Below are 26,519 nucleotides of genomic sequence, written 5' to 3'. Positions count from 1 at the left end.
AGGGCTATTATGCTGTACTTAGGGCTCTTTTACGAAGGCGCGTTAGAATAGCGCTCATTCAGAAAAGCGCTCGCTAAAATGCCACGCGCGCTAGCCGCTACCGCCTCCTCTCGAGCAGGCGGTAGTTTTTCGGCTAGCGCACGCTAATCCGGTGCGTGCGCTAAAAACGCTAGTGCACCTTCTTAAAAGGAGTCCTCAGGAGGTGGCCTAAGGAATAAGAGAGAGAGTCAGATATCACTCAAGGTGCAATGAATCCTATATTTAAACTGAACTAGAAAATATAGTACAATCAATGTCGCACCATTACGAAAAAAACGCGCATTGGCTTCCTATTAACCATAGAATAACTTATAAATAGGCACTCGTCACATTTAAAGTTTTACAATTCAATGCGCCACTATTCCTAGACCGAGTCATTATTCCGTATTCTCCTTCCCACTCCTTAACGATCCAAGGACAAAAATCTACTTACTACTCCATCCCTACGAATTATAAATACTAGACGTACCACACTCTTCTCTGTCACTGCTCCCCAAACGTGGAACCTACTACCAGCTCAGGTAAGAGAAGAAAAGAACCTCGAAAAATTTAAATCAAAACTAAAAAGTTTTTTGTATAGAGATGACTTTAATGAATTTGCCTTTAGCTGAGTTACTATTTCCATTTGAAGTAGGCAAGCATTGATCTAATATAATGACTCCTATTGTTTTATCCTTATTTGTTCTCTTTCCTATACCAAATTGTAGCTCTTCCCCGATTTCCCTATGAAATGTACATCTCTCTATCCCTATATTGTATGTTTCCCTCTTCTTAAAAAAAAAAAAAATTTTAATTGTTCATCACTTTGTAATCTTTGAAAAAAGCAATTTTATCAAATACGAAATAAACTAGAAATACCAGAACATACTAGGAATTAGCTTGATAGTAGTGTCATGTGGAGGACCTAGCTTTAATCCCTGACTCAGAGCTTTTGCTCATCCAGCTTAAGAAACCACAGGTCATTAATGGGATACTTCTTTTTTTTTATGATTTGAGTGTGAAGGCTGACCGAATTTCAACTTGCGGCATGGAAACTGAGCCGAAATTCAGGTTCGGGTTTCTGCTGAAAATGCCACTACATTTTTGGCAGAAACTATAAACTCTGTTCCCCCCCCCCCCATCACTTCAACCATGCTTGCTCTGCACTAACATGCAAAATTCTTGTGAGCTGGATGGCACGGGATGGCTCTGGGAGGATCCTTGATAAAGCTGTAATAGCAAAATACTGCATGTTGGATCTAACCTCCCCAGACCGCAAAACTGAACAGTCATAAAGATAAGTAAAAAGCTGTGTTTTTAGCAGATGAAAATTAAAAAAACTATTTCTGAAGTAGTATTAAGTCCATTTGAAAAAAAAAAACAAAACGGAGAAATAACATAAATAGAGATTAGCGACCAAAGACGATTTGACACGTAAAGCTTTTACATAGTAACATAGTAGATGACGGCAGATAAAGACCCGAATGGTCCATCCAGTCTGCCCAACCTGATTCAATTTAAATTTTTTAATTTTTTTTTTTTTAGCTATTTCTGGGCAAGAATCCAAAGCTCTACCCGGTACTGTGCTTGGGTTCCAACTGCCGAAATCTCCGTCAAAACCTACTCCAGCCCATCTACACCCTCCCAGCCACTGAAGCCCACCCCAGCCCATCCCCCACCAAATGGCCATACACAGACACAGACTTATTGCTCTGAAAGTATGTTGAGCAGTGAGTGGTGCCACTGAGGTCTTTGGGAGCGATGGCGAAATTGTGTTAATATTGTTCTGCGTTGATGGTATAACTTGGGTATATTGAAGATCATATACATGGCATTTTTTCAGCCCAAGTATAAGTGAAATAAAAATACACCTACCGTATATTAAGAGCCTTTATAAAATAGAGCATACATACCTAAATATGTTCTTTGCTTAGGTGTCCTGTTCTAACAAAATAAGGGGATAGTTATCAACGTGGGCTACTGTTAAGATGGATTAACAAAGGCAAAATCAACAAGATCTGCAGTTAAGGATGCGAAACAAAACCAAGGAGAAACTGAAAAAGAAGCACGTACAATCATGCAGGCTATATTTATATTTATATAAAATAATTGAGTGCGGTGAATAATACCACCTTAAAACCAAACCTAGGGACCTGACATGGTCCGTGTTTCGGTTAACAGGCCTTCATCAGGGGTCCCAGGTCGATAAGGGATCAAGTAAAACCGCAAACAAGAAAACTGTGAAAATAACCCATAGCCTGTAAAAGATGGTCTTATTCACCGCACTCAATTATTTTATATAAATAAATATAGCCTGCATCATTGTACGTGCTTCTGCAGTTTTTCCTTGTTGTTATTTTACCGTAAGTCATGCTATTTTAGGACAGGGTCTCATTGAATAAAATGGGACACTATGCTTTTTTTTTTTTTTTTTTTATTTGTTTATAAAGTTTTACAATATTTCCACGCATATACATCTTGTACAGTAAAGTGAGATCAAACAACATATTAAACTAAAAATCCAAAATTAATATGTACTATAAGGAAATACTGACCTAGTTGATCTCACACTAGTCCTCAATATTATTGGATCCACAATTAAGAGTAGAACATATATAATTCATATTATTTAAATAAGAAAAATCCTTAACTAACTTAAGTGCAGAGAACTAACTTTCCATGGACGTTGTTATTCCTTTTTCAAGACGTTTCATTGAGAGAAAACTAATCAATGAGATGGCTCTGTAAATATATACTTCAATGACGAATATCTAACTACACATTTACATGGATAGGGGACACTATGCTAAAATAGCACAACGTTTGATATAATGGCCCCTCTTAACGGTAGACCATTTTGATAATTCCCCTCCCCCCAAAAAATGCTTTAAAGGCAGCATTGATACTGTAGACCAGGGCTGCCCAAGTCCGGTCCTCGAGATCTACTGGCAGGCCAGGTTTTCAGGATATCCACAATGAACATGCATGAGAGAGATTTGCATACCAAGAAGGCAGCGCAGGCAAATCTCTCTCATGCATATTCATTGTAGACATCCTGAAAACCTGGCCTGCCAGTAGATCTCGAGGACCGGACTTGGGCAGCCCTGCTGTAGACCCTGTGAGGGTGACACCTAGTGGCCATACATAGGTGTCTCAATTCCAGGCTTCCAGAGGGAGCCTTGCTGATTGGACCATGACCAACAATGGTCTACCTGATTTCATCAACAGGTTATTAATCCCCCACACCCCCCATCGCACATTACGTTCTTCTAATCAAAACCTGTTATCCATTCCCTCTTTAAGACACATTGGCACCATGCGTACTAATTAATATCTTTTCTGTTACGGCCCCTACCATCTGGAACTCAGCACCATATTATATAAGAGAAAGTTCATCATTTGATAAATTTAAAAGTAGCTTGAAGGCCTTTCTTCTTAAAAACGCATTTGGAATATAATAGTCCTTTTAAGGACTGTAATGGAATTTCGCTCCTTGCTTTTTCTTATTCATTTTAGTCTTTTCTACAAAGTGCTAGATTATTTATTTTTTGCTCCCTCCCTTTTGTTTTGATCCTTCTCCCTCTCTTTTTCATTACACAAATGTATTTCTACCCTTTTTCATTTTGTTTCGGTAAGTTAATGTTCGTCTGTGTGTTTGATTGTCTGTTTTAATAATTATAATTTGTTTTTAACTTATGCCTTTCTACTCTTTGTTTTTATATATTATGTAAAACCGCTTTGAATTTTGATAAGGCGGTATATTCAAATTTTTAAATAAACCTGAAACCTACAGTCATTGTATTAAATGGCCTATAGTAGAACATGAAAAAGAGAGAAGAAACAGTCAATAGAGAATTACCTGGGGACAAATTTGTCCCTGTCCCCGCAGGAACTCAATTTCTCCATCCTATCCCCATGAGTTGTGTAGCTGTTCCTGTCCCTGCCCCATTCCTGTAAGCTCTGCCTTAACCGCACAAGCCTCGAACACTTATGATTTTAAAGTGTTTGAGGCTTGTGCAGTTTAAAGTGTCTTCTCTTTAAAGAAGCCTTTAACTGAATCCACCAAATCCATTATGAAGTACCATCCTATGATCTTTCCCATTCATAAAACTATAGCATCAGTATTTCTCTCATTTGATCTCTCTCTACTACCATCTTTCTTTCCCCCCTCTCCTAATGTACTTCCCTTTTATGTACTTTTCTTTAAAAAAAAATTGTATTTCTTCCCCCCTTTCCTAATGTTTCCCTTGTTCAATTTACCCCTGTTGGTCTAATTATAAAGATTATGTATTAGTGATTTTTTTTTTTTTAAATTTCATTTTATTTCTGTAAAACGCTTTGTAATTTGAAAAGCGTTTAATCAAATTATTTGAATAAACTTGAAACTTGATGAGGACGGAGCTTGCAGGAATGGGGCAGGGACAGGAAAATAATTCGCAGGGACGGGATGGGAAAATGAGTTCCCGCAGGGACGGGGAAAAATTTGTCCCCATGTCATTTTCTACTTGAGAGAACAGTATAGAAAATTAAATAAATAAATAGTGTGAAAAGTTTCAGCCTCTGATAACCAGAGCTGGTATTGTGACATCATAATGCCTCATTCCACCAATGCCTAAGAGCCAACCTCCTCAGTGATGTCACAATGGCTGGATTGTCCTATACTTGGCTCGCTTTTTCTACACTTTGGTTTCTAGAGTGGTGCAGTGTAGAGAATGACACGAGGATAAATTTTTCCCCGTCCCCACAGGAACTCAGTTTTCCTGTCCCGTCCCCTCAAGTTTTGTCGCTGTCCCTGCTTCATTCCTGTAAGCTCTGCCATAATCGCACAAGCCTCGAACACTTACGATGAGGACGGAGCTTGCAGGAATGGAGTAGGAACAAGAAAAGAACTCACCGGGATGGGACGGGAAAATTAGGGCTCCTTTTACAAAGATGCGCTAGTGTTTTTGGCGCAAGCACCGAATGAGCGCGCGCTACCTGAAAAACTACCGCTGGCTCAAGAGGAGGCGGTAGTGGCTAGCACACGCGGCATTTTAGCGCGCGCTAAAACCGCTAGCGCACCTTTGTAAAAGGAGCCCTTAGTTCCCGCGGGGATGGGGAAAATTTTGTCCCCGTGTCATTCTCAATAATGTAACAAGCAAAAAACAAAAGGAATTGACCCCAAAATATCCACAAAGAAGAAAATCCAGAGAAAACCAACAAAACTCTGTGGAGTGACGCTGTTCCTAAATGGACTTTATTTGAAAGTATCAAAGTTCCAAAGGTACACTAAAATCATCCACATAAAATAATTCCATCCACATAAAAATAAATCATCCACATAAGAGCCTTAAAGGACCTAGTCCGCTAGGGATACAGGACCCAACACGGTCCACATTTCGAGAAAAAGTCTTCTTCAGGGGTCCCTGGGGGTCCTATAAAGGTGAGTACGTGGGAAACAATTGTGTGGTGAGCCGGAAGTCAGACACTGCTTGCATTTGCAAAGGCTCTTATGTGGATGATTTACTTTTATGTGGATGGAATTATTTTATGTGGATGATTTTATTGTACCTTTTGGAACTTTGATACATTCTCAATACTGTGGCATAGTTGAGCTGAAATCCCAGAGAAACAGGAGGGGACACTGCCAGACCCCCAAATTCCCTTTGACCTGCATTGAAAGACCACACTGTAAATGCTCAAATAAACTAATGCCAAAATCAGTCATTAATGTTTTCCTTTCCACAGGATCGCGGGCGATAGAAGCATGCGGAAAAAGGTTTGAAGTGAAATCAAATTCGGGAAAATTGCTGTTTTCTGCAGATGACAATGAGGTGGTGGTTGGAGCAGAGAGACTGAGAGTTTTAGGTAATGAAGTACATTTTTTACTAAGCTTTTTTGGAAGGTTATTTCAAGGTCTTCAACAAGATTAAAGAAGTTCAAAGGTAGTATTGCTTTTCTTCTGATACACGAAGTGCAGATGAAATCTACTCTACAGAAAGATAAACTCGAGAATAATAAATATTTCACAGTTTTTTGATAAGTTGACCTCCTGTGCTCCCATTAGGACAGAGTAGGCTTGTCTAAGCTCAGTCCTTAAGGGTTGCAAACAGGCCAGGTTTTGGGGTTCATAGACAGTAACGCGGAAGACAAAGGCGCGCGCCGACAGCTGAGTGCAAGACGGAGGCGCGCGCCGAAGAAAAAGACTGTTTTTAGGGGCTGCAACGGGGGATTTTGGGGGGAGCCCCCCCACTTTACTTAATACAGATCGCGGCGGCGTTGTGGGGGGTTTGGGGGGTTGTAACCCCCCACATTTTAGTGAAAACGTAACTTTTTCCCTAAAAACAGGGAAAAAGTTAAGTTTTCAGTAAAATGTGGGGGGTTACAACCCCCCAAACCCCCCTCAATGCCCCCACAATGCGGCGCGATCTGTATAAAGTAAAGTGTGGGGGGGTTCCCCCCCACGCCCCCCGTCGTAGCCCCTAAAAACAGTCTTTTTCTTTGGCACGCGCCTCCACGCTGCGCTCAGTTGTCTGCTCGCACCTTTGTCCCAGCGCGCTTTTGACCTGACACCGGTTTTGGGGATATCCCTAATGAAAATACATGCCCACTACATCCATTGCATATCCTATTGTTTTTAACCTTAATTGTTCTACTTTTATAGCTAGATTGTATTTCATCCCGAGTTTTCCCTATGTTTTTATTAATGTACGTGTAATTTAATTTATTATTATGTATTAGTAGCTATGAAACTTTTCGTTTATGTTTGTAATTTTAATTACTACAATGTATGAGTAGCTATGGTACATCTTTTTTATGTTTGTCTTCCTATATTTTGTAATTTTTATCACTTTGTACATCGCTTAGAATTTGGAATAAGCGATTAATCAAATGTTATAATAAACTTGAAACTTGAATTAAGGATGTTCTGAAAACCTAGTTTGCTTGTAGCCCTCAAGAACCAAACTTGGGCAAGCCTGGGGCAGAGGTTAGCAACCCAGTTGTTGGGACACACACCGGACCATTCTGGCTTTCAAGATATCCACAATGAATATGCATGAGGTAAGATTGCATGCGCTTCAGTGAGGTGGGGAGGGGGCGGACTGCCTCAGGTGTCGTCTTCACGGGGCGCTGGTGTTTCTCCTCCTCTCCGCCCCCTCCCGTGTCCCTCATGCAAAGTTTGCTGGCTTCCTTCTGATGTAACCTTCTGGTCCCGGGACCAGGGCGTGACGTCTGAAGGGAGCCGAAACCGGTGTGAACAGCAGGTGGAAGATGCCACTTGCACTGGCGAACATTTCAAGAGGTACACGGGGGCGAGGGCGCTCAAGTGGCGGGGAGCGCACAGTGCGATGATGCTGGGCACCAATCTCCCTCACTATGGCACTGCATGCATTGTTCCCGTTGTGAGAAAATTTATCTCGCACACATTTATCATGAGTATCCCGAAATCCTAATTGGATGGGTGTGTCCTAAGAAGTGAGTTGAGAACGCCTACCCTAACGATAGTTCAGGTTATATTATCATAGTGTGAGCTACTGTGACAAGATTTGCCTTCTCAGTGTATGGAGAGAGGCAGCATAGTTGGCTCAAATGATAGGAGCAGCTCCTGAAGTTTGTTTGGCTTAAGTGGCATAGCAAGGGAGGGGGCGGGGCACAGACCGTCTTGTGAAAGCGCTGGCACCTCTCCACCCCATCCCGCCATGCTCACGGCCTCTCTTCCCCGCCCCCTATACCTCTTTAAATTGTCATCAGCGTGAGCAACTACTCTGGCCTGCTCACGCCAGCCTGGCTCCCTCTGAAATCACTTCCAGGTCGTGGAGCCAGGAAGTGACATCAGAGGGAAAGCCAACGTTGGTGCGAGCAGCAGGCCAGAAAAGCCGGCGAAGGTTTGAAGAGGTATGAGGGTGGGGCGAGCATTAGTGTGGCGTGGATGCAGTGGTGGGGGGAGGGGGCACAGGGAGGCCACCGCCTCAGGTGCCCTCCTACCTTTGCTTTGCTACTGTTTAGATTTGGGGGATCAATGTAAGTATCGAGTCTAGCTATATCCCAAGATTCCTGACTAAAGGGGGAGTTGTATCTCCCAAAAGATATTTTGATGTCCGGTGTGTTATAGACCCACAGAAGCTCAGGCACTTTGTTGTTTTTCGCTCATTCTTGAATTGCTGTTAAACAGATAGACAATGTATTTCAGTATTTCAATACAATTTCAGTTCGTATTTTTACTGCTGTCATTATCTCTTGCCTATGTTTGACTTAATCTTGCTGTACATTGCCTTGAGTGAATTCCTTCAACAAGGCGGTAAATAGATTCCAATAAATAAATCAAAGTATATTTATGCTTATATATGTTTGTGATATTGAGCGAGCAAACAGAGGAAAGCTTAATGAGCACTGATTTTGTTGGCTAAAGAATGGTCAATACCGTGACATAGGCCCTCTTTTACAAAGGCGCGCTAAGCGTTTTAGCGCGCGGCATGCGCTAACGGCTAACGCGTCCATAGGATAACACGCACGCGTTAGCATTTAGTGTGTGTTTAGCGTACCTTTGCGAAAGAGAGGGGAGAGACTTCACTTACAACTATATCTCAGCCTCGTCTTCGGTACGTACCCAGGCCGTCTGCTTTTCTGCACATTTAACAAAGACTTCACCTGAAGCAGATATTCCAAGACAGTGAAGGCCGCACTTGCAAATTTATCTCATCCATACTTATTTTGGATAACCTGTAAACCAGACAACTGGGTATTACATTACATTACATTACGGATTTCTATTCCGCCTATACCTTGCAGTTCAAGGCGGATTACAAAAGATTTGTCTGGCCATTCCCAGTGAAGATCACATTACAGAAGATTTGACTGGACATTTTCCAGTGAAGGGGGGGGGGTAGCTGGATAGAATTCTAGGGGACCTTACGGGTTGGATAGTAAAACCGGCAGTGCCGAACTGTGTGATATTAGCAAATGGAATACAGTTAGAGTAGGCAAGATTACAGTCTATTTTAGGGGTCTGTTTACTTGAAAGGTGTTTAGGTGGGATATTTGGGGGAGAATTATGTGGCGGAAGGTGAATTCTCTGGAGGTAGGTGAATTATCTGGAGGTAGGTGAATTAGCTGGAGGCAGGTGAAGAGGGTTTAAGATATTTGGATGAATTTTTTGAAAAGCAGGGTTTTGATTTCTTTACGGAATGTTTTGAAGTCGTCCGATGTTGTCAGTAGGTTGGAGATGGAATGGTTGAGTTTTGCTGCTTGTCCAAGTTTCCAAGTTTATTAGTTTTTAATATCCCGACCATCAAACAAATGTCTGGCCGGTTAACAATAAAATTAATAAAGAGTTTAAATGTAGTAGAATGTGCATGAAGATATCTAAACTTAAACATAGATGACAAAGACTTGACGTACTGGAGAGTGAGGGTAATAGGGGAGGAAAGGGAAAAAGTTACATTGTATAGAAGAAATGGGAAAAGTGGGGGGGGGGATTGAACGAAGGGAAGGGGAGGCGTGAAGATGATGGATGCTTGCCTGATGAAAGAAAAAAAGAAGAGAGAGAGAGAGAGAAAAAAAAAGAAAAAAAAAAAACATTTTTTTTAGGTTTGATTAAAAGCGTCCCGAAATAAGAAAGTCTTTAGATTTGTCTTGAATTTGGCTAATTGTTGTTCGTCACGAAGGTATTGTGGAAGTGAGTTCCATAATGTAGGGGCAGTTATAGCGAAATTTGTTTTGCGAGTATAATAGAAGTCTTTTAGGGATGGAATATAGAGAAGTTTGTGGTCCGATGATATTAATGTACGAGTGGAACTTTGAGGAATAATGAGTTTATCAAGAAATGTAGGTTGATGTAAGAGTTTGATTTTGAAAGTGAGTAGAATAATTTTATAAGTGTTGCTTGTGTTGCCAGAAGGTTGTCAAACATTTTCTTGTGTTGTGTGCCTTTGAGTGGGGGGAAGGCAAAAGGGTTAGGGGTTCTTCTATGTCTTGAGGTGGAGATCTGGTTTAAGCGGTTGTTTAGGTAGGAGGGGGAAGAGCCGTGTACTGCTTTGAATAATAGGCAGTGGAATTTGAATTGAATTCGTGCTTGTATGGGTAGCCAGTGGGAGTCTAAGAAGGCAGTTGTTATGTGATTGTATGTCCTAAGGATTGAGTTCAGAACCACTGGCCTAGATTACTCCAGTGGACCGAGAGAGAGCTGCAACGCAGAACTCAAACCCCCCCGGTCCTCTATCAGCCTAACCCACAGGGGGTTTAATTAACTTCTTTGATTTATAAATGCCTTTCCGAAAAGCTTGAGGCGCTGTACAACAGTTGCATGCTCCAAATCAGGAAATGTGGCAATAAAAATATATAACTATATGTAAATGTTTCCTTCATCTGAGGTTGCCGTGAAATACAGTTGTCAGAGATGCATCTGTTTTGTGTCAATTCTTTTTCCTCATTCTGTTATTGAAATCAACACATTTCTATTGTGTAGGACAGTGTAGAAGTTTAGCTACTGAGTTATACAGCTGCAGATTCTTGGTATAACTGGCTAATGTCTTAATGTAAGAAAAGAAAAGGGGGTCGTTTGGATCGTTATAAAAGCTGATTTTTCTTAATAATGACGGAAGTAGCCATTCAAATGATAACACGCAATTGGAAATGTTATGATCGACTTAATTAAACTTTCTGGTGGGCAAACTTGTGTTCTAGATACAAATATGGAAGAATGAACGCTGAAATTTTAGGTTATAGTAAAGTATTTAACATGGTGTGGAGCCCATTGGCATCATTTATTGGGTCACAATAGCTGTCATGTACTTTTCTTTTTATCTGACCTCCTTACACATCCAGGGTGGGAGGGAGGGTGGTGGGAAATGTATTATTGTTTGTTATTGATATTTTACTTATTGTATGGAAATTATAAATGTATTTCTACTTTTATTAGTTAAGAGGGGAGGGGGGAGAAAACGAGTGTTTTTCGAATTATTTGCATATTTAAAGTGCGTTTCTTGATTCGTTTATGTTTAAATTCATTGTATGAAAACAAAAACTGTGGATACAGATGTTCTGGAGATAATTTCTTAAACACTAACATATAAAACCATGAAAATTCAATTTAAAAAGTACAATGATAAAAAATACAGTGATAAAAATCCAACCGGACCCTACACGGTCCGTGTTTCGGCGAACACGCCTTCCTCAGGGGTCCAATGGTTTGCAACCTCACATATAAAGAATTGGACTGAAAACAGTCTATTGTCTTCAAACCTGTGAGCAAAGAACACCGCAGACAAGCTGAAGGAGCAAAAAAATGCCCATCTGTAGTAACCATTATCCCTCTCCTTATTGGCTAAGGCTCTTAGCATTTGCATCTCCTCTTGCTATAGGCTAAGGCTCTTTATACCTGCATTGTGAGGTCATAGGGCTTTATGGTTATAGAAACATTGTAACATGATGGCAGATAAAGGCCAAATGGCTCATCTAGTCTGTCCAACAAAGAAAAATGGGGAGACCCAATAATCCACAGTGAAAACAAAAACTGTGGATACAGATGTTCTGGAGATAATTTATTCAACACTGACATATAAAACCATGAAAATTCAATGAAAACAGTACAATGATAAAAAATACTGTAATAAAAATCCAACCGGACCCTAAACGGTCCGTGTTTCGGCAAACACACCTTCCTCAGGGGTCCAATGGTTTGCAAACTCACATATAAAGAATTGGACTGAAAACAGTCTATTGTCTTTAAACATGTGAGCAAAGAACACCGCAGACAAGCTGTTTTCAGTCCAATTCTTTATATGTGAGTCTCTTTCATTTGAAAGGAAGCTCTGCAATGAGAGGGCATGGGATAAAGTTAAGAGGTGATTGGCTCCAGAGTAATCTGAAGAAATACTTTTTGACGGAAAGAGTGGTAGATTCGTGGAACAGTCTCCCGGAAGAGGTGGTGAAGAGGGAGACTGTGTCTGATTTCAAGAAAGCCTGGGATAGTCACATGGGATCTCTCGGAGAGAGAAAGAGATAATGGTTACTGCGGATGGGCAGACTGAATGGGTCGTTTGGCCTTTATCTGCCATCATGTTACAATGTTTCTATGACAGGAGTTGAAGCGGGTGAATTGACACTCAAATCCCTGAAGAAGCATGATAGCGAAACAGGGAGCCCTGTTGGATTGTGTGGAAGCATGCTGGCGGTGATGTTTGAGTAGCTGCCATGCTTTGAGCTTATTCTTCACGGAGCGGGATTTTCCTGCTTTCAAGTCTCAGTACTACGACCAAGATTATTGAGAAGACAGCATTTTTCAGATAAGTGACTACATTGAAAAGGCTGAAATTGAAATAGACTGTGATTTTTTGAAAGAGATTTAAATATTGTGCCTTCATGTAGTAGATTTTCACTTATCTGGGAGTTTTTTGACCAAGGATGTGTCTGCTGGTCTCAAATCAAATTATATTTGAACCAGCTTGTCTACACAGGTAGCTTTGTAGAGCCCCTATTGGACACTGAGGTCTTTTCTCCTTTTCATATAATATATGTAGTCCTGAGCTTTAGAGGGTGTGTTTTTTGGATATTGACAATGTTTCTATAACCATAAAGTTCTATGACATCACAATGCAGGTGTAAAGAGCTTTAGCCTATAGAAAGAGGAGATGCAAATGTTAAGAGCCTTAGCCAATAGGAAGAGGAGGAGATAGTGGATGCTGCAGATGGGCAGACTGGATGGGGCATTTGGCCTTTATCTGCCATCATGTTACAATGTTTCTATAACCATAAAGTTCTATGACATCACAATGCAGGTGTAAAGAGCCTTAGCCAATAGAGAGGGGAGGAGATAGTGGATGCTTCAGATGGGCAGACTGAATGGACCATTTGACCTTTATCTGCCATTATGTTACAATGTTTCTATATTAACTACAAATTAGAGAGATAAGTTTCTTTGCAATCTGTGACACTGATTACTATATATTCTTATAATCACAGCTATGGTCCAATTAGAAATTTTTCTTTTATAATTATGCAAAATACATTATTTAAAATATATTTGTGAAGTGCTCAGACCAGGAAACCCATATGATAGTGATGTCACTACAATGAGGTTTACAAGGGGACCATCATCGCCTTCACAAGTCCCCTGCCCTCCCTATATACTAAAACCTATCTAATAAGTACGTTCAGCTTGTGGTACTTATCTGTGTTGGGGAGCGATTAGATGTTGACTCTCATTGGTGACTTATTATAATTAAAGTGCAGGTGCTTCAGTAAAATCCTGAATGTTTTTTTCTTTTCTTAACTAAATTCCCGTCCCTCCGACCCGGATTTCGTTTCTTCGTCAGGGAGGGACACTAAGAAAAATTCAAACAAACAGTGTGTGTCAACTTAACAAAATAAATTTGATAATGGTGACTTTAAAATCTAAACACTATTGAATTCATAAAGAGCCATTATTCAAATTCTTATAAACATCTTAAATTTAAATATTACCTCATAAAGGCTCGCTAAGTACAGGAGCAGTCAAAGTGGACGGGCCGTCTGAACCTCTCTGCTGAAAACGCACTATTTATATTAACTGGCCGGAAGCGGTAATGAACCCGACATCTGGAAGTAAACACATCATCATATGGTTACTCACAATGACTATATTGCTAGCCATTCAATGTCTAAATTTAAACCCTTTGGCTTCTGAGTGTGCCAGTTATATATCAGACGCTGTTCTTTTTGTATTAGGGATCTCGATATGTCACACACTGTTTGTTTGAATTTTTCTTAGTGTCCCTCCCTGACGAAGAAACGAAATCCGGGTCGGAGGGACGGGAATTTAGTTAAGAAAAGAAAAAAACATTCAGGATTTTACTGAAGCACCTGCACTTTAATTATAATAAGTCACCAATGAGAGTCAACATCTAATCGCTCCCCAACACAGATAAGTACCACAAGCTGAACGTACTTATTAGATAGGTTTTAGTATATAGGGAGGGCAGGGGACTTGTGAAGGCGATGATGGTCCCCTTGTAAACCTCATTGTAGTGACATCACTATCATATGGGTTTCCTGGTCTGAGCACTTCACAAATATATTTTAAATAATGTATTTTGCATAATTATAAAAGAAAAATTTCTAATTGGACCATAGCTGTGATTATAAGAATATACAATGTTTCTATAACCATAAAGTTCTATAACATCACAATGCAGGTGTAAAAAGCCTTAGCCAATAGGGAGGGGAGGAGATAGTGGATGCTGCAGATGAGCAGACTAGATGGGCCATTTGTCCTTTATCTGCCATCATGTTACAATGTTTCTAAATAATATCCTGGTTGCCCCTGAATGCCTTTTCCTGTGTGCATTTAGGCTTGCGCTGAACCATCAAAAGAGAGAAGCCTTTGGATGTTATATTTCAGTAACCTTGTACCATTTACAAAATTTGTGATTTTTCCCTTCTCTGTCTCTTTTCTCATTATTATGAATTATGATATTGTTTCTGAGAAAAGCCTCAGAGTGGTTTCCTGGTGCACCAGATACTTTAATGTGTTCATATTTCTCTTGGCGATCACACGCGTGCCTCAAGCTAGTCAGACTTGTAATAGGTTCCACCAATAATTATGTCCTTTTAGATGCCGTTATTGGTGTCGCAGGTGTCAGTGTCAGCTGAAATTTATTTGCGATAGTGATTTTGACCCGCAGTGCCCTGGTTTCAGTGGAAAAGCGTGCGAGGCCTGGAATGCAGCCTGAGCGGAGTATAGAGATCAGAAGAGCAGTTATTCATGCTGACAGTTCTGTGTCTCATTCATGCAAATTAACCCTTTTCACCTCTGCATACAGTGGATTGGATTCACTTGCTAGGTTTGCTGCGCAAGGTGATTTGTTGAGCCTTTTTTAAAGGCATAAAACTTAATATGGGCATATTATGATATGAAGCTCTGGCCACTGGAATATATCAATGCAACTAAAGTGGAAAGATATTGACTTTGCTTACCCAGCTGTAACTGAAGTAATAAGAACAATAAGACTAGCTTTACTGGGTCAGACCCATGGTCCATCAAGCCCAGTAGCCCGTTCTCAAGATGGCCAATCCAGGTCACTAGTACCTGGCCAAAACCCAAAGAGTAGCAACATTCCATACAGAATCTCAAAGAATAGCCAGATTCCGGAATCCCAGAGAGTAACAAGATTCTAGAATCCCAAAGAGTAGCAACATTCCATACAGAATCCCAAAGAATAGCAAGATTCCGGAATAGACTTTTCCTCCAGGAAATTGTCCAAACTGCTCTTAAAACCCATACGTTGACCGCTCATTGTTAACTTCTCTTTCCTTCTGTTGGAAACTGTCGTAAAGAACAGGCAACAAATTTAATAGTTGAATAGAGGTGGCTGTGAATGTATCCGGGAAGTGCTGTCATTGCAAAGCACATTAGGATTCTGTTTGGATGAAAGGCATGATTTTAATTAGTGATTCTCAAACCTGCCTAGGATATTTTCAGTACGGAATGGCTCTGGGACAAATTTGTCCTCATCCTGTCCCCACGAGTTTTGTCATTGTTCCTGTCCCTGCCTCATTCCTGTAAGCTCTGCCTTAACCGCACATGCCTCGAACACTTATGATTTTGGATAATAATAATAACTTTATTTTTCTATACCGCCATAGTCAAACTGACTTCTAGGCGGTTCACATAGATAGAAGGCTGGACAATCAGCGAATTACAAAATGCAGGAAGAATGAAGTTACATCATGAATTAGAGAAGCATGGGGAAAGAATACATGAGAGAAGAAAGATGTTACATAATACAATGGGGTTATAAGGGGGAGAAAAAAAAAAAAACCTGAGAAAGGTGATCTGATTAAGCAAGGAATTTGCCAAATAGAACAGTTTTAATTGATTTTCGAAATGTGTTGTAGGTCTGTCTGGCTTTATTTATGTGGTTTCCCAGCCAGGATTGCTGTCCGTTTGCTTGGAACATGAAGGTTCTGTCTAGGAAGGATTTGTATTTGCAGCCTGTGATCTTTGGGTATGCAAATATGTTTTTGTTTCTGGTTGTATGTGTGGGGTTGTGTAGGGTGAAGTGTGTTTGCAGGTAGGAAGGTGCTAGGCCCCAGACTTGTTTGAAGCAGATACAAGCGAATTTGAACAAGTATTCGCGTCTCCACAGGTAGCCAGTGTAACTTCTTGTAATAGGGGCTAATGTGGTCTTTTTTTCTCAGTCCGAAGATCAAGCGAACTGCAGTGTTTTGCACTAATCTTAATTTTTTTACTGTTTTTTTTTTTTTGGATACCCAGGTAGGCGATGTTGCAGTAATCTAGGGTAGATAGGATCAGCGATTGCGCCAGTAATCTGAATGATGTTGTGTCAAAGTATTTTTTAATAGTCCTTAGCTTCCACTGCATGTAAAAGCATTTCTTCACCAGTAGGTTTGTGTGGTCAGTCATGGTTAAGTGAGTATCTAGAGTGATGCCCAGTATTTTTATGGTTTTGGCGATTGGATATTGATGGCCGTTTATTTTTAACGACGTTTTCGTTATTTTGTTGTTGGGGCTTGCCAAAAAGACTTTTGTTTTCTCTGCGTTTAGTTTTAGTTTGAAGCTGGTGGTCCATTTTTCAATTTCTGTCATTTTGTGCGAGAGGTTATCTATAGTTTCAAAACCAATTAAAACTTAATATCGATCTGTGTCTGTGTATGGCCGTTTGGTAGAGGATGGGCTGGGGAGGGCATCAATGGCTGGGAGGGTGTAGATGGGCTGGAGTAAGTCTTAACAGAGATTTCGGCAGTTGGAACCCAAGCACAGTACCGGGTAAAGCTTTGGATTCTTGCCCAGAAATAGCTAAGAAGAAAAATTTTAAAAAAAATTTAAATTGAATCAGGTTGGGCAGACTGGATGGACCATTCGGGTCTTTATCTGCCGTCATCTACTATGTTACTATGATAAGACTGAGGTGTTTATACATCGACCGTGGTAAAAACTTGGCAGCCTCTCCATCTGAGATTTCACTTGCAAGTCAAGTTGTTCTGTACGTAAGCAGTGTAGGTACTTGGGAGTTGTGTTTGATTCCACGCTGTCCTTCAAACCTCAAACTAAGGCTGTTATTTCCGCCGTGTTTTAAAGCTGCGTTTATTAAGGAGGCTTTGTGACTATCTTTCAGATGGTAACTGTTGTACAGTCACCACGTTGATGATAACGCCTTTGCTTGACTACTTTGATTCCGTTTATTTATGTTTCCCTAAATATGTTTTGTGAGCATTGCAGCTAGTACAAAATGCTGCGGCACACCTTATCGTTCACGCTTCAAAATTCGATCATATTATGATACTTTGTGAGCTCCAATGGCTGCCCATTGGCATGCGGGTCAAATTTAAGGTTCTCTGTGGGATGCATAAGGTTTTTCAGCATAATTGCCCATTAAGTGTCCGCTCTCTTCTGCGGTGATATTGTCGGTCGCATGATTTACGGTTTTTAGAGAGTTCGAGTTTAGAGGTTCCATCTTTAGCAGTGGTGAGGCTTATGGGGAATCGTAAGTCTATGTTTTCTGTCCAGGGCCCGGTGCTATGGAATGCTTTACCTTTGTGTCTGTGCCAATCTAAAATGCTCTGGTCTTTTAGAAAAGAGGTGAAAACTGTATTATTCAAACGCTTTCTTGGATGAGTAATGTTACAGTTGAGTCGTGGCCGATCTTTTCTACTCCAAGTAGCAAATAATAAGTTACTGTACACTTCATGCTCCCTGGTTTTTTTGTTGTTGTTGTTTTGAATTTGTTAGTTTTAGTCAATTCGTGTTTGATTTTGTTTGTATTATTTAATGTGAGTTTGTATGTGATTTTGTTCCTTGCTTGGATTTGTGGATAAGTGGGTTATAAATAATTTTAAATAAATTAATAAAAAATTTAAGTGGTTGAGGGGCCGGAGAAAAATTTGTCCCCATGTCATTCTCTAATTGTCAGCCAGCCACTTTTTTCAGGTTATTCACAATGAATGTGTAATAGGTACATTTGCATATAAGAAAGGTAATACATATTTATTGTGTATATCTTAAATACCTGTATAGCTGGGGGGCCTCCAGAACACGTTTGGGAACCATTGACTTAGGGGTGTTTTCAACATGGGCTACCATCAAGATGTGTTAAACCACTAACTCGTGCGATTTGGAACAGGTCCCATTTTCTGCAATGAGGCCTAGTTACTCTTATGGTTCTACTGTTATTGGTATAGCAAGAGGCATTTGATTGTGTGAAAGGCAAGGAGGGAAGGGTCTGAAGAACGAAGAATAGAATGCTAGGCATGATAAAGAAGGGAATCACGAGTAGATCGGAGAAAGTTATAATGCCGCTTTATAGAGCGATGGTCAGACCACACTTGGAATACTGCGTCCAGCATTGGTCTCCATACCTAAAGAAGGATATAAAAGTGCTAAAGAGGGTGCAGAGACGAGCAACAAAGCTGGTGAAAGGTATGGAGAACCTGGATTACGAGGAAAGACTTAAGAGACTGGGGTTGTTCTCCCTTGAGAAAAGGAGACTGCGAGGGGATATGATCGAGACTTTCAAAATACTGAAAGGAATCGACAAAATAGAGCAGGAAAAAACATTATTTACAATGTCCAATGTGGCACAGACAAGAGGACATGGGCTGAAGCTAAGGGGGGACAAGTTCAGGACAAATATCAGGAAGTTCTGCTTCATGCAACGAGTGGTGGACACCAGAAGAGGTAATTGCGGAATCCACCATTCTAGGATTTAAGGGTAAGTTAGATGTACATCTCCTTATGAGTGGCATGAAGTGACATGGGTAAGGGTAAGCTAGATGCACTTCTCTTTACGAGAAGCTTAGAGCGATATGGGGACCAAAACTATGCCAGGGTACACCTGGCGAGGCTTCCGCATGTGCGGATCGCCGGACTTGATGGACCTAGGGTCTGTTCCGGAGATGGCGCTTCTTATGTTCTTTATGATGGTGATAGTTTAATAGTGAAAGATTAATTTTTTGGTATAATGGTCATAATCTATCATATGTGCTGTTTGTTTGAATACTATGTATGTTTTTATGGAAACTTCTTAGATGTAAGCGGTCTACAAATTTTTAAAATAAATAAATACTAATAGCTGGGGTTAAGAGTAACATCTTAATGGTAGCTCACATTGATAACGTCCACTCTAAGAAAGAAGAAATGTCTCTAGAAATCAAAATTGCTGCTGTATGCAATAAAGGTGAGCCAAGTATAGGTCAATTGCGCTATCGTGACATCACTGAGGTTGATTCGTAGGCACTGATGGAATGAGGCACTCTGAGCCTGATACTCAAAAACGCGCGTCCCAATGCACGTTTTAAAAATAAAACCAAACAAACCTCTCCGAGGCAGGATGACCACACTGTAGGCCTCCATAGGTGCATAGCGATGCTTAAGTATGCCCAAGGCAGGGCGTGGGTGTGGCATTGCCAAGAAGTGGCCTTGGGCGGGCTTAAGCATCGTGGCGTGTCTACATGGACATTAAACAGATGACTTAAACGTAGGCCTGCAAAATGCTGGCCTACAATTTGGGCGTCTAACCAGGACTGTAGACATGATTCTCTTTTGGACGTCTGGGGGGGGGGGGGCGGCGAGCCTGGACCTAGATACTTGCTGCCACAACACTGTACTACCCTATTCATAGGTCTAGTGGGCCTGTGCATAAATCTAGGCCTGCTTACATCCAATGTAGGGTTGCCATATAGTTCCAGAAACATAGAAACATGACGGCAGATAAAGGCCAAATGGCCCATCTGCAGTAACCATTATCTCGTCCTCTCCCTGTTGGCTAAGGTTCTAAACATTTGCATCTCCTCTTCCTATAGGCTAAGGCTCTGTGCTGCATTGTGAGGTCATAGAGTTGCCCATCCGCAGTAATCATTATCTCTTTGATCCCACGTGCCTATTCCAGGCCCTCTTGAATTCAGACACAATAGAAACATAAAAAAGGAGGATGGATTTTTATTGGCATTGAAAGCAATGGAAGTAAAACCCGGATGTCTCAATCCATTCTCCTTTCTCTGGAACCACATGTTAACCCTATGTTCCTTAAGCTGAGTGGGAGTCGTCTAACCAGTGGAAGATGGTGTTTCAATAGAGACAGGCAGTTTCCCTGGGGTCCTGCAGAGCTTGCCTGTTCCCAGTGGCGTAGTGAGGGTGAAAAGCGCCCGGGATGGTGGCACCCCACCCCCACCCTCTTCTCCACCCTGCCACCACCATCCACTCCTTCCCCACCCCCTCCTGCCGCACGCCCCTTCCCTTCCCTTCCCCCGCACCTCTTTAACATTCCCGGTGCGAGCAGCAACCCCAGCCTGCTGCTTGCACCAGTGTCGGCGCTTCCTCTAACATCACTTCCTAAGCTTGGGTCCAGGAAGTGACGTCGGATAAAGAGCTGATGCTGTCCCGAGCAGCAGGTTGGGTTTGCTGTTCGTGCCGGGAATGTTAGAGGTGCAGTGGAAGGGGCCTGCCTGCACAGTAGTGGGGAGGGGGGTGGAAAGGAGGATAGGTGCCGACGCCCCCACCAAGACCCCACCCACCTTTATTACACCACCGCCTGTTCCTCAATTTTGAGAATGTGATTTAAAACAGCGCCCTCCACTGGCAGGAATGTATGTGGAGGATTCCTGCTCAGTTTAGAGGGAATGTGGCTCATTTTCTTTTAGCTAAAAGATGGGCAGAATTCTATTATTTTGTATTTTGGGAAGTGGAACTACAAACAGATTTATCAGGCTACAACTCCAATTCTCATAACTACTATACCGCTGACATGTGAAGAAGCATGCTTAGGTTGTATACTGCCCAGCGTAGAATTTCTCTCTTAACTGGATTCATCTATTTTTTTATTTTATTTTTTTGTGATTCCAGCCTCAAAAGGTTGAGAGCGTCGGATATTTGTCAGAGATAATAGCTTCCCTTTTTATCTAACCTTTGAAACCCCAGTTCAGTCGATCTCCCTAGTTACCAGGCAGGACGCCCCATGTCCATTGTCGTTACAACAGTTGCTGGAAAAATGCACAGCTCTGTCATACCCTGAGAGCTTCTTTTTAACAAGGTCTGTGAGCAAGTGAACTTCTTTTGGCTTTGATTTAAAGACCTTTCCCATTCTCTCAGTGCCAGGATGAATGTGGTTCATTTTCTGTCTCTTGCTGCTCCACTACAGACAAGAAGACTCTAAATAAAAAGTGTCCCCCCCCCCCTCCCTCTGCAGTGTGTATCTCTCACTCATAGGTCCTGGCTGTTAGTTCATGCTCTACTTGCCCTAACAATTTGTAGCATTTTTTATTTAAAAAATTCCCAGCCGAGCCTGCCAATTGTACTAGGGACTCGGATTTTTACTCTCTTTCACATTAATCTTCAAGAGTGCATTACCACAGAAGATCAGATTTCTACACATATTATATCTGCAAAGATGGCCTCCCATGCTTTCATCACTATTTTAAGTTGTCTGTCCTTACAGAGGAATTGTATGGGTTGTTATGGGGGGGGGGGGGGGCAATTTTTGTTCTCGGAAAAAAAATAACTGAATCCAAATATTTAAAACTTTGTCGCTCCTGCTGATATTCCTCAAGGGAAGGAAGAAGGTAAGGTTACTATAAAAACATAGGAATTGCAATACCGGGACAGACTAAAGCCCAGCGTCCTGTTTGCGATAGTGGAAAATCCAGCTCACAAGTTCCTGACAAGATCCCAAAAGAGTAAAACAGATTTTATGCTGCTGAGTCTAGAAATAAGGTAGCGATCATTAACCCAAAACTCAAAAAAAAAAAAAAATATCAAATTTTGGCTAGATTCAAATATGCCGTCGCTAAACATTGACAAATCAAACGTTACGACATTCCCTTTCAATGAAGGATTAGCTTTACAAGCCCCGTTAGAATTTAATGCTTTGCCCATTGAAACTGTATCTTCTCTAAAATTGTTAGGGGTCACTTTAGATAGCAAATTTTCTTACCACTTACATATTAGTACCGTGGTGCAGCGCGGTTCCTCTCCGAACTTATGGATGAAGCCTCCATGAACATCTTAATCCACTCCCTAGTTATTTCATGCTTTGACGACTGTAATGGCCTCTTCAAAGGCATACCAAAGGTTCTGCAGAATACGGCAGTAAAAATCATCTTTAACGCAAAGAAATATGACCACGTCTCACCCCTTCTGCACAAGGCGCACTGGTTGCACCGAATCGGTTACAAAAATCCTTCTTCTAACTTTTAAAACCCGTCTAAGTAACCAACCAGAATTTATCGACAAACTTCTTATTCCTTATAACCCCTCCAGATCTCTTCGTTCTGCAGCATAAAACCTTCTAAATATTCCATCCCTAAAACATATCAACACTTTGAGATCCAATAACTTCTCGGTAACCGCACCTTCCCTTTGGAACTCTATCCCCAACTACATACGGGAAGAACCTTCCTTAGGCCCTTTTAAGGCAAAGTTGAAGACTTTTTGTATTCTTAAACGCTTTTGATATATAACTGCCCTCGAAAGGGCAAAAAAAATGAAATATCTGTCGCATTCCCCATCGTATTTTCCTTTATTGGTTCTTTGCTTTGCATATTGTAGTTCTGCCCTCTTTCCCTCTCTTTTTTTCTTTGTCCAAGAATCCTGTTTGTTTGTTACTTGATGCCCCCAGTAATGACATGTATTTTGTTTTAATATTTAAATTGAACTATAGTATGTTGTATATGTTTCTGTTGTGCACCGCTTTGTATTTCCGATTAAACAGTATAAGAAATTTTTAATAAACTTTGAAACCTTGCTTTATGGACTTCTCTTTTAGGAAATTATCTAAACCTTTTTTTTTTTTTTTTTAAACCTGCAAAGCTATGAATTTCAGGGTTTAATTGGCATGTTCAGTGAAAAAATATTTTCTCTGGTTAGATTTAAATTTTACTACTTAGTAGCTTCATTGCATGCTCCCGTGGAAGAGTAAACAAGTGATTCACATCTACCCATTCCACTCAGTATTTAGGCCTCTATTATATCTTCCGTGAGCCGTCTCTTTTTCAAGCTGGAGAGCCTCAGCTGCTGTAGACTTTCCTCATAGGGAAGTCATGCCCATCCTCTTAATCATTTTCATCACCCTTCTCTGTACCTATTCTAATTCCGCTATATCTTTCTTGAGATGTGGTGACCAGAATTGCACAGTTTTCAAGGCGCAGTCGCAACATGGAGCTCTACGAAAGCATTTTAACATTCTCATTTTTGTTTTCCATTCCTTTCCTGATCATTCGTAAGATTCTATAGAATCAGAAAATAATATTAAATATCGAACTAAGGCCAGTACTGGGCAGACTTGGCCGTTTGGGGGAGGATGGGCTGGGGAGAGCTTCAATGGCTGGGAGGGTGTAGATGGGCTGGAGTAGGTGTTAATGGAGATTTTGGCAGTGGGAAACCAAGCACAGTACCGGGTAGAGCTTTGGATTCTTGCCCAGAAATAGCTAAGAAGAAAAAATTTAAATTGAATCAGGTTGGGCAGACTAGATGGACCATTCGGGTCTTTTTCTGCCGTCATCTACTATGTTACTATGGTATTTGTTTTCTTAACTGCCGCTGCACATTGAGCAAAGGGTTTCGATGTATCACCTAGATCAGGGGTGTCCAACCTGCGGCCCAAGGGCCGTATGCAGCCCCGTGAAGTATTTTGTGCGGCCCTGGTCGAGGGTGATGCAGTGTTTTCCTCTGCTGCCCCCGGGTGTTTACTGTCTTGCCGGCTCCCTCCTCTGTCTTGCTGTAGCGTTTGCATGTTTGCGCTGCCCCAGAAAAATTATTTTCGGCCAGTGCAGCCCAGGGACCCCTGACCTAGATCCTTTTCCTGGGTAGTGACTCCTAATGTGGAATCTTGCATCGTGTAGCTTTGCCAGGTGCATCTATGATACTGTTTCTGGGAAAGAGGGGTGTTGGGGAGCAACAGGGACTCCCCCTCGAGCTCAGTTTCAGTGGCTGAGAAGTGCTTAGAGTTTATGGAGGAGCAGATCAGAGACAGAGGAGAGTGTGGTGTAGTGGTTAGAGCTATAGCCCAGAGGCACCCGGGGCGGTGGCGCTCCACCCTTCTCTCCACCCCCGTGCTCCTTCCCCGATCCCACCTCCCACGTGCGCCCTCCGCTTCCCCCCCCCTCACTTCCCCGCAATCCAGTCAGGTTTTCAGGATTTCCTCCATGAATATGCATGAGATCTATGTGCATGCACTGCTTTCATGGCATGCTAATAGATCTCATGCATATTCATTGGGGAAATCCTGAAAACCCGACTGGATTGAGGCCCTCAAGGAGGGACTTTGAGACCCCTGCTCTAGTTGAAGTTGTTGCTTGCAGCGGTCAGCAACGTGGTCCTCGCAACCCCGTCGGCTCTTTTTGTCCGACATCCCTTCCTATGCACAGCGCCCGGCAGTGACGTCAGCAGGAGCGTATGCAAAGAGTATGTTGTTGACCGCTGCAAACCACAACTTCAGCTAGAGGTACGGGGGAAGGGTTAGGGAGGAGAGAAATGGGGAGAAGCGTGGGGGAGGGGGCAAGAGGAGGAGGGGGTGCCTGCGCCCTCACCAACATGGCGCCCAGGGCAGACCACCCCCCTTTGCTGCGCCACTGCTACAGCCTTAGCCCCCTGAGGTTGTGGGTTTAAACCCCGTGCTGCTCCTTGTGACCCTGGGCAAGTCACTTAATTCTCCACTGCCCCATGGGACAGATAAGGGAAGTGCCTGTATGCAAACCGCTTTGAGTGTGGTTATAAAACTACAAAAAGGTGGTTCACAAGTCCCAATCCCTTTCGCTGATGTCATAATGCCTCGTTCCACCAATGCCTAAGAGCCAACCCCAGCCTCATCAGTGATGTCACAATGGCTTCATTGTTCTACACTTGGCTCACTTCTGCTATTGTATTGGAGGAGAGTGTGGCGCAGGGGTTAGAGCTACGGCCTCAGCATCCTGAGGTGGTGGGTTCAAACCCCGTGCTGCTCCTTGTGACCCTGGAGTCACTTAATCTTCCACTGCCCCAGGTACATTAGATAGACTGTAAGCCCACTGGGACAGCTAAGGAAAATGCTTGAAGCTACAAAGAGGTGGTATACAAGTCCCAATCCCTTTCCCTGGTGTCCTAATGCCTGGCAGAAACCCAAAGAGTAGCAACATTCCAGAGCTGAGATTGTGATGTCATAATGCCTCATTCCACCAGTGCCTAAGAACCAACTTCATCGTGATGTCACAATGGCTTGATTTTTTTTCCTATACAGTACTTTGCTCACTTCTGGTATTGGAGGAGAGTGTGACACAAGGTGTCAGGTCAAAAGCGCGCCGGGACAAAGGCGCGCGCAGACAATTGAGCGCAGCGCGGAGGCGTGCGCCGCTCAAAATTACTGTTTTTAGGGCTCTGACGGGGGGGTGTGGGGAAGAACCCCCCCACTTTACTTAATAGACATCACGCCGCGTTATGGGGGGTTGTAACTCCCCACATTTTACTGAAAACTTAACTTTTTCCCCATAACGCCGGCGTGATGTCTATTAAGTAAAGTGGGGGGGTTCCCAAACAAAACCCCCCCGTCGGAGCCACTAAAAACTGCAATTTTCTCCGGCACGCGCCTTTGTCTTTCGCGCCGTTGTCTATGAACCGTGGCACAGTAGTTAGAGCTACGGCCTCAGCATCCTGAGGTGGTGGGTTCAAACCCCCACGCTGCTCCTTGTGACCCTGGGCAAGTCACTTAATCCTCCACTGCCCCAGGTACATTAGATGGATTGTGAGCCCAATGGGACAGATAAGGAATTGCTTGAAGTGCCTGTATGTAACTCATTCTGAGCTCCTTTGGGAGGAAGAGCTAAAAAAAATAAAGTCATTTCCCTGCCTGTAAGTTTACCTAATTTTTGTTGTGCAAATCTGGTACATCTTAGTGAGGCAGGAAGGGGTCATCCCCCCACTTGAGGTGACTCGCCCTATAGAAATGATGATATGACTCAAATATTCAAGCTCTTCATTTCTTGAAGTGTGTTATTATGAAATATATAGAACACAATGGAAAAAGTCTGGCAGGTATGTGCCAGATAGATGAGAATTATGCACTAAAAATGCCAAATCAGCAGATAAAATCCAGCTGTTCCCATTCTTGTCTCTGTTCCTTTTTCTGCCCTTCCCTGCTCCCCTCCCCGCCTCTTTTTTTTTTTTTTTTTTCTTTTTCAGCTCTGTCTCTTCCTTCTTTGTCTCTTTTCTTCAGCAGCGGATATTTTTATCTTTCCTTCTTCCTCTGTTTCTACTGATTCTCTTCCTTGTTCTCTGGAACCTCAGTTTTATTTCCAATTCGGTTTTAATTCTGCAATGTTCCTCTTACAGCCCGTTGATCATTCAACAGCGGCAGAGGATCGGCCTCCTCTTGCAATAATCGCTTTTAGTTAGTTGAAATGCATTTCGGCCCAGATTCTCAAAACGACGCAGTTTGGAAGGCGCCAGTAGGCACCCAAACAGCACCTAAGTTAAGTGTTTTAATTGGCCATTAGCGGTGCGGTAATTGCCCCGCTGTTAAAAACCAATTAAAAACTAATTAAGAAAAAAAGGTACCTGAATC

General features: G+C 42.0%; 1 protein-coding gene across 6 annotated transcripts in view; it reads left to right on the top strand.

Annotated features, from left to right (window-relative positions):
* Positions 1–26,519, top strand: part of SGCD (sarcoglycan delta) — a 697,305-nt gene that overhangs the window by 543,536 nt on the left and 127,250 nt on the right. For all 6 annotated transcript variants that reach the window (XM_033926951.1, XM_033926952.1, XM_033926949.1 and 3 more), the window contains one exon: positions 5,746–5,865. In XM_033926951.1, coding sequence (XP_033782842.1) covers positions 5,746–5,865 — 120 coding nt within the window. The remainder of the gene's footprint in view (positions 1–5,745; positions 5,866–26,519) is intronic.

This window comes from Geotrypetes seraphini, chromosome 18, assembly GCF_902459505.1.
Source record: "Geotrypetes seraphini chromosome 18, aGeoSer1.1, whole genome shotgun sequence".
Taxonomy (NCBI): domain Eukaryota; kingdom Metazoa; phylum Chordata; class Amphibia; order Gymnophiona; family Dermophiidae; genus Geotrypetes; species Geotrypetes seraphini.
The sequence above is the reverse complement of the archived record's forward strand: the minus strand, read 5'-3'. Positions and strand labels throughout refer to the sequence as shown.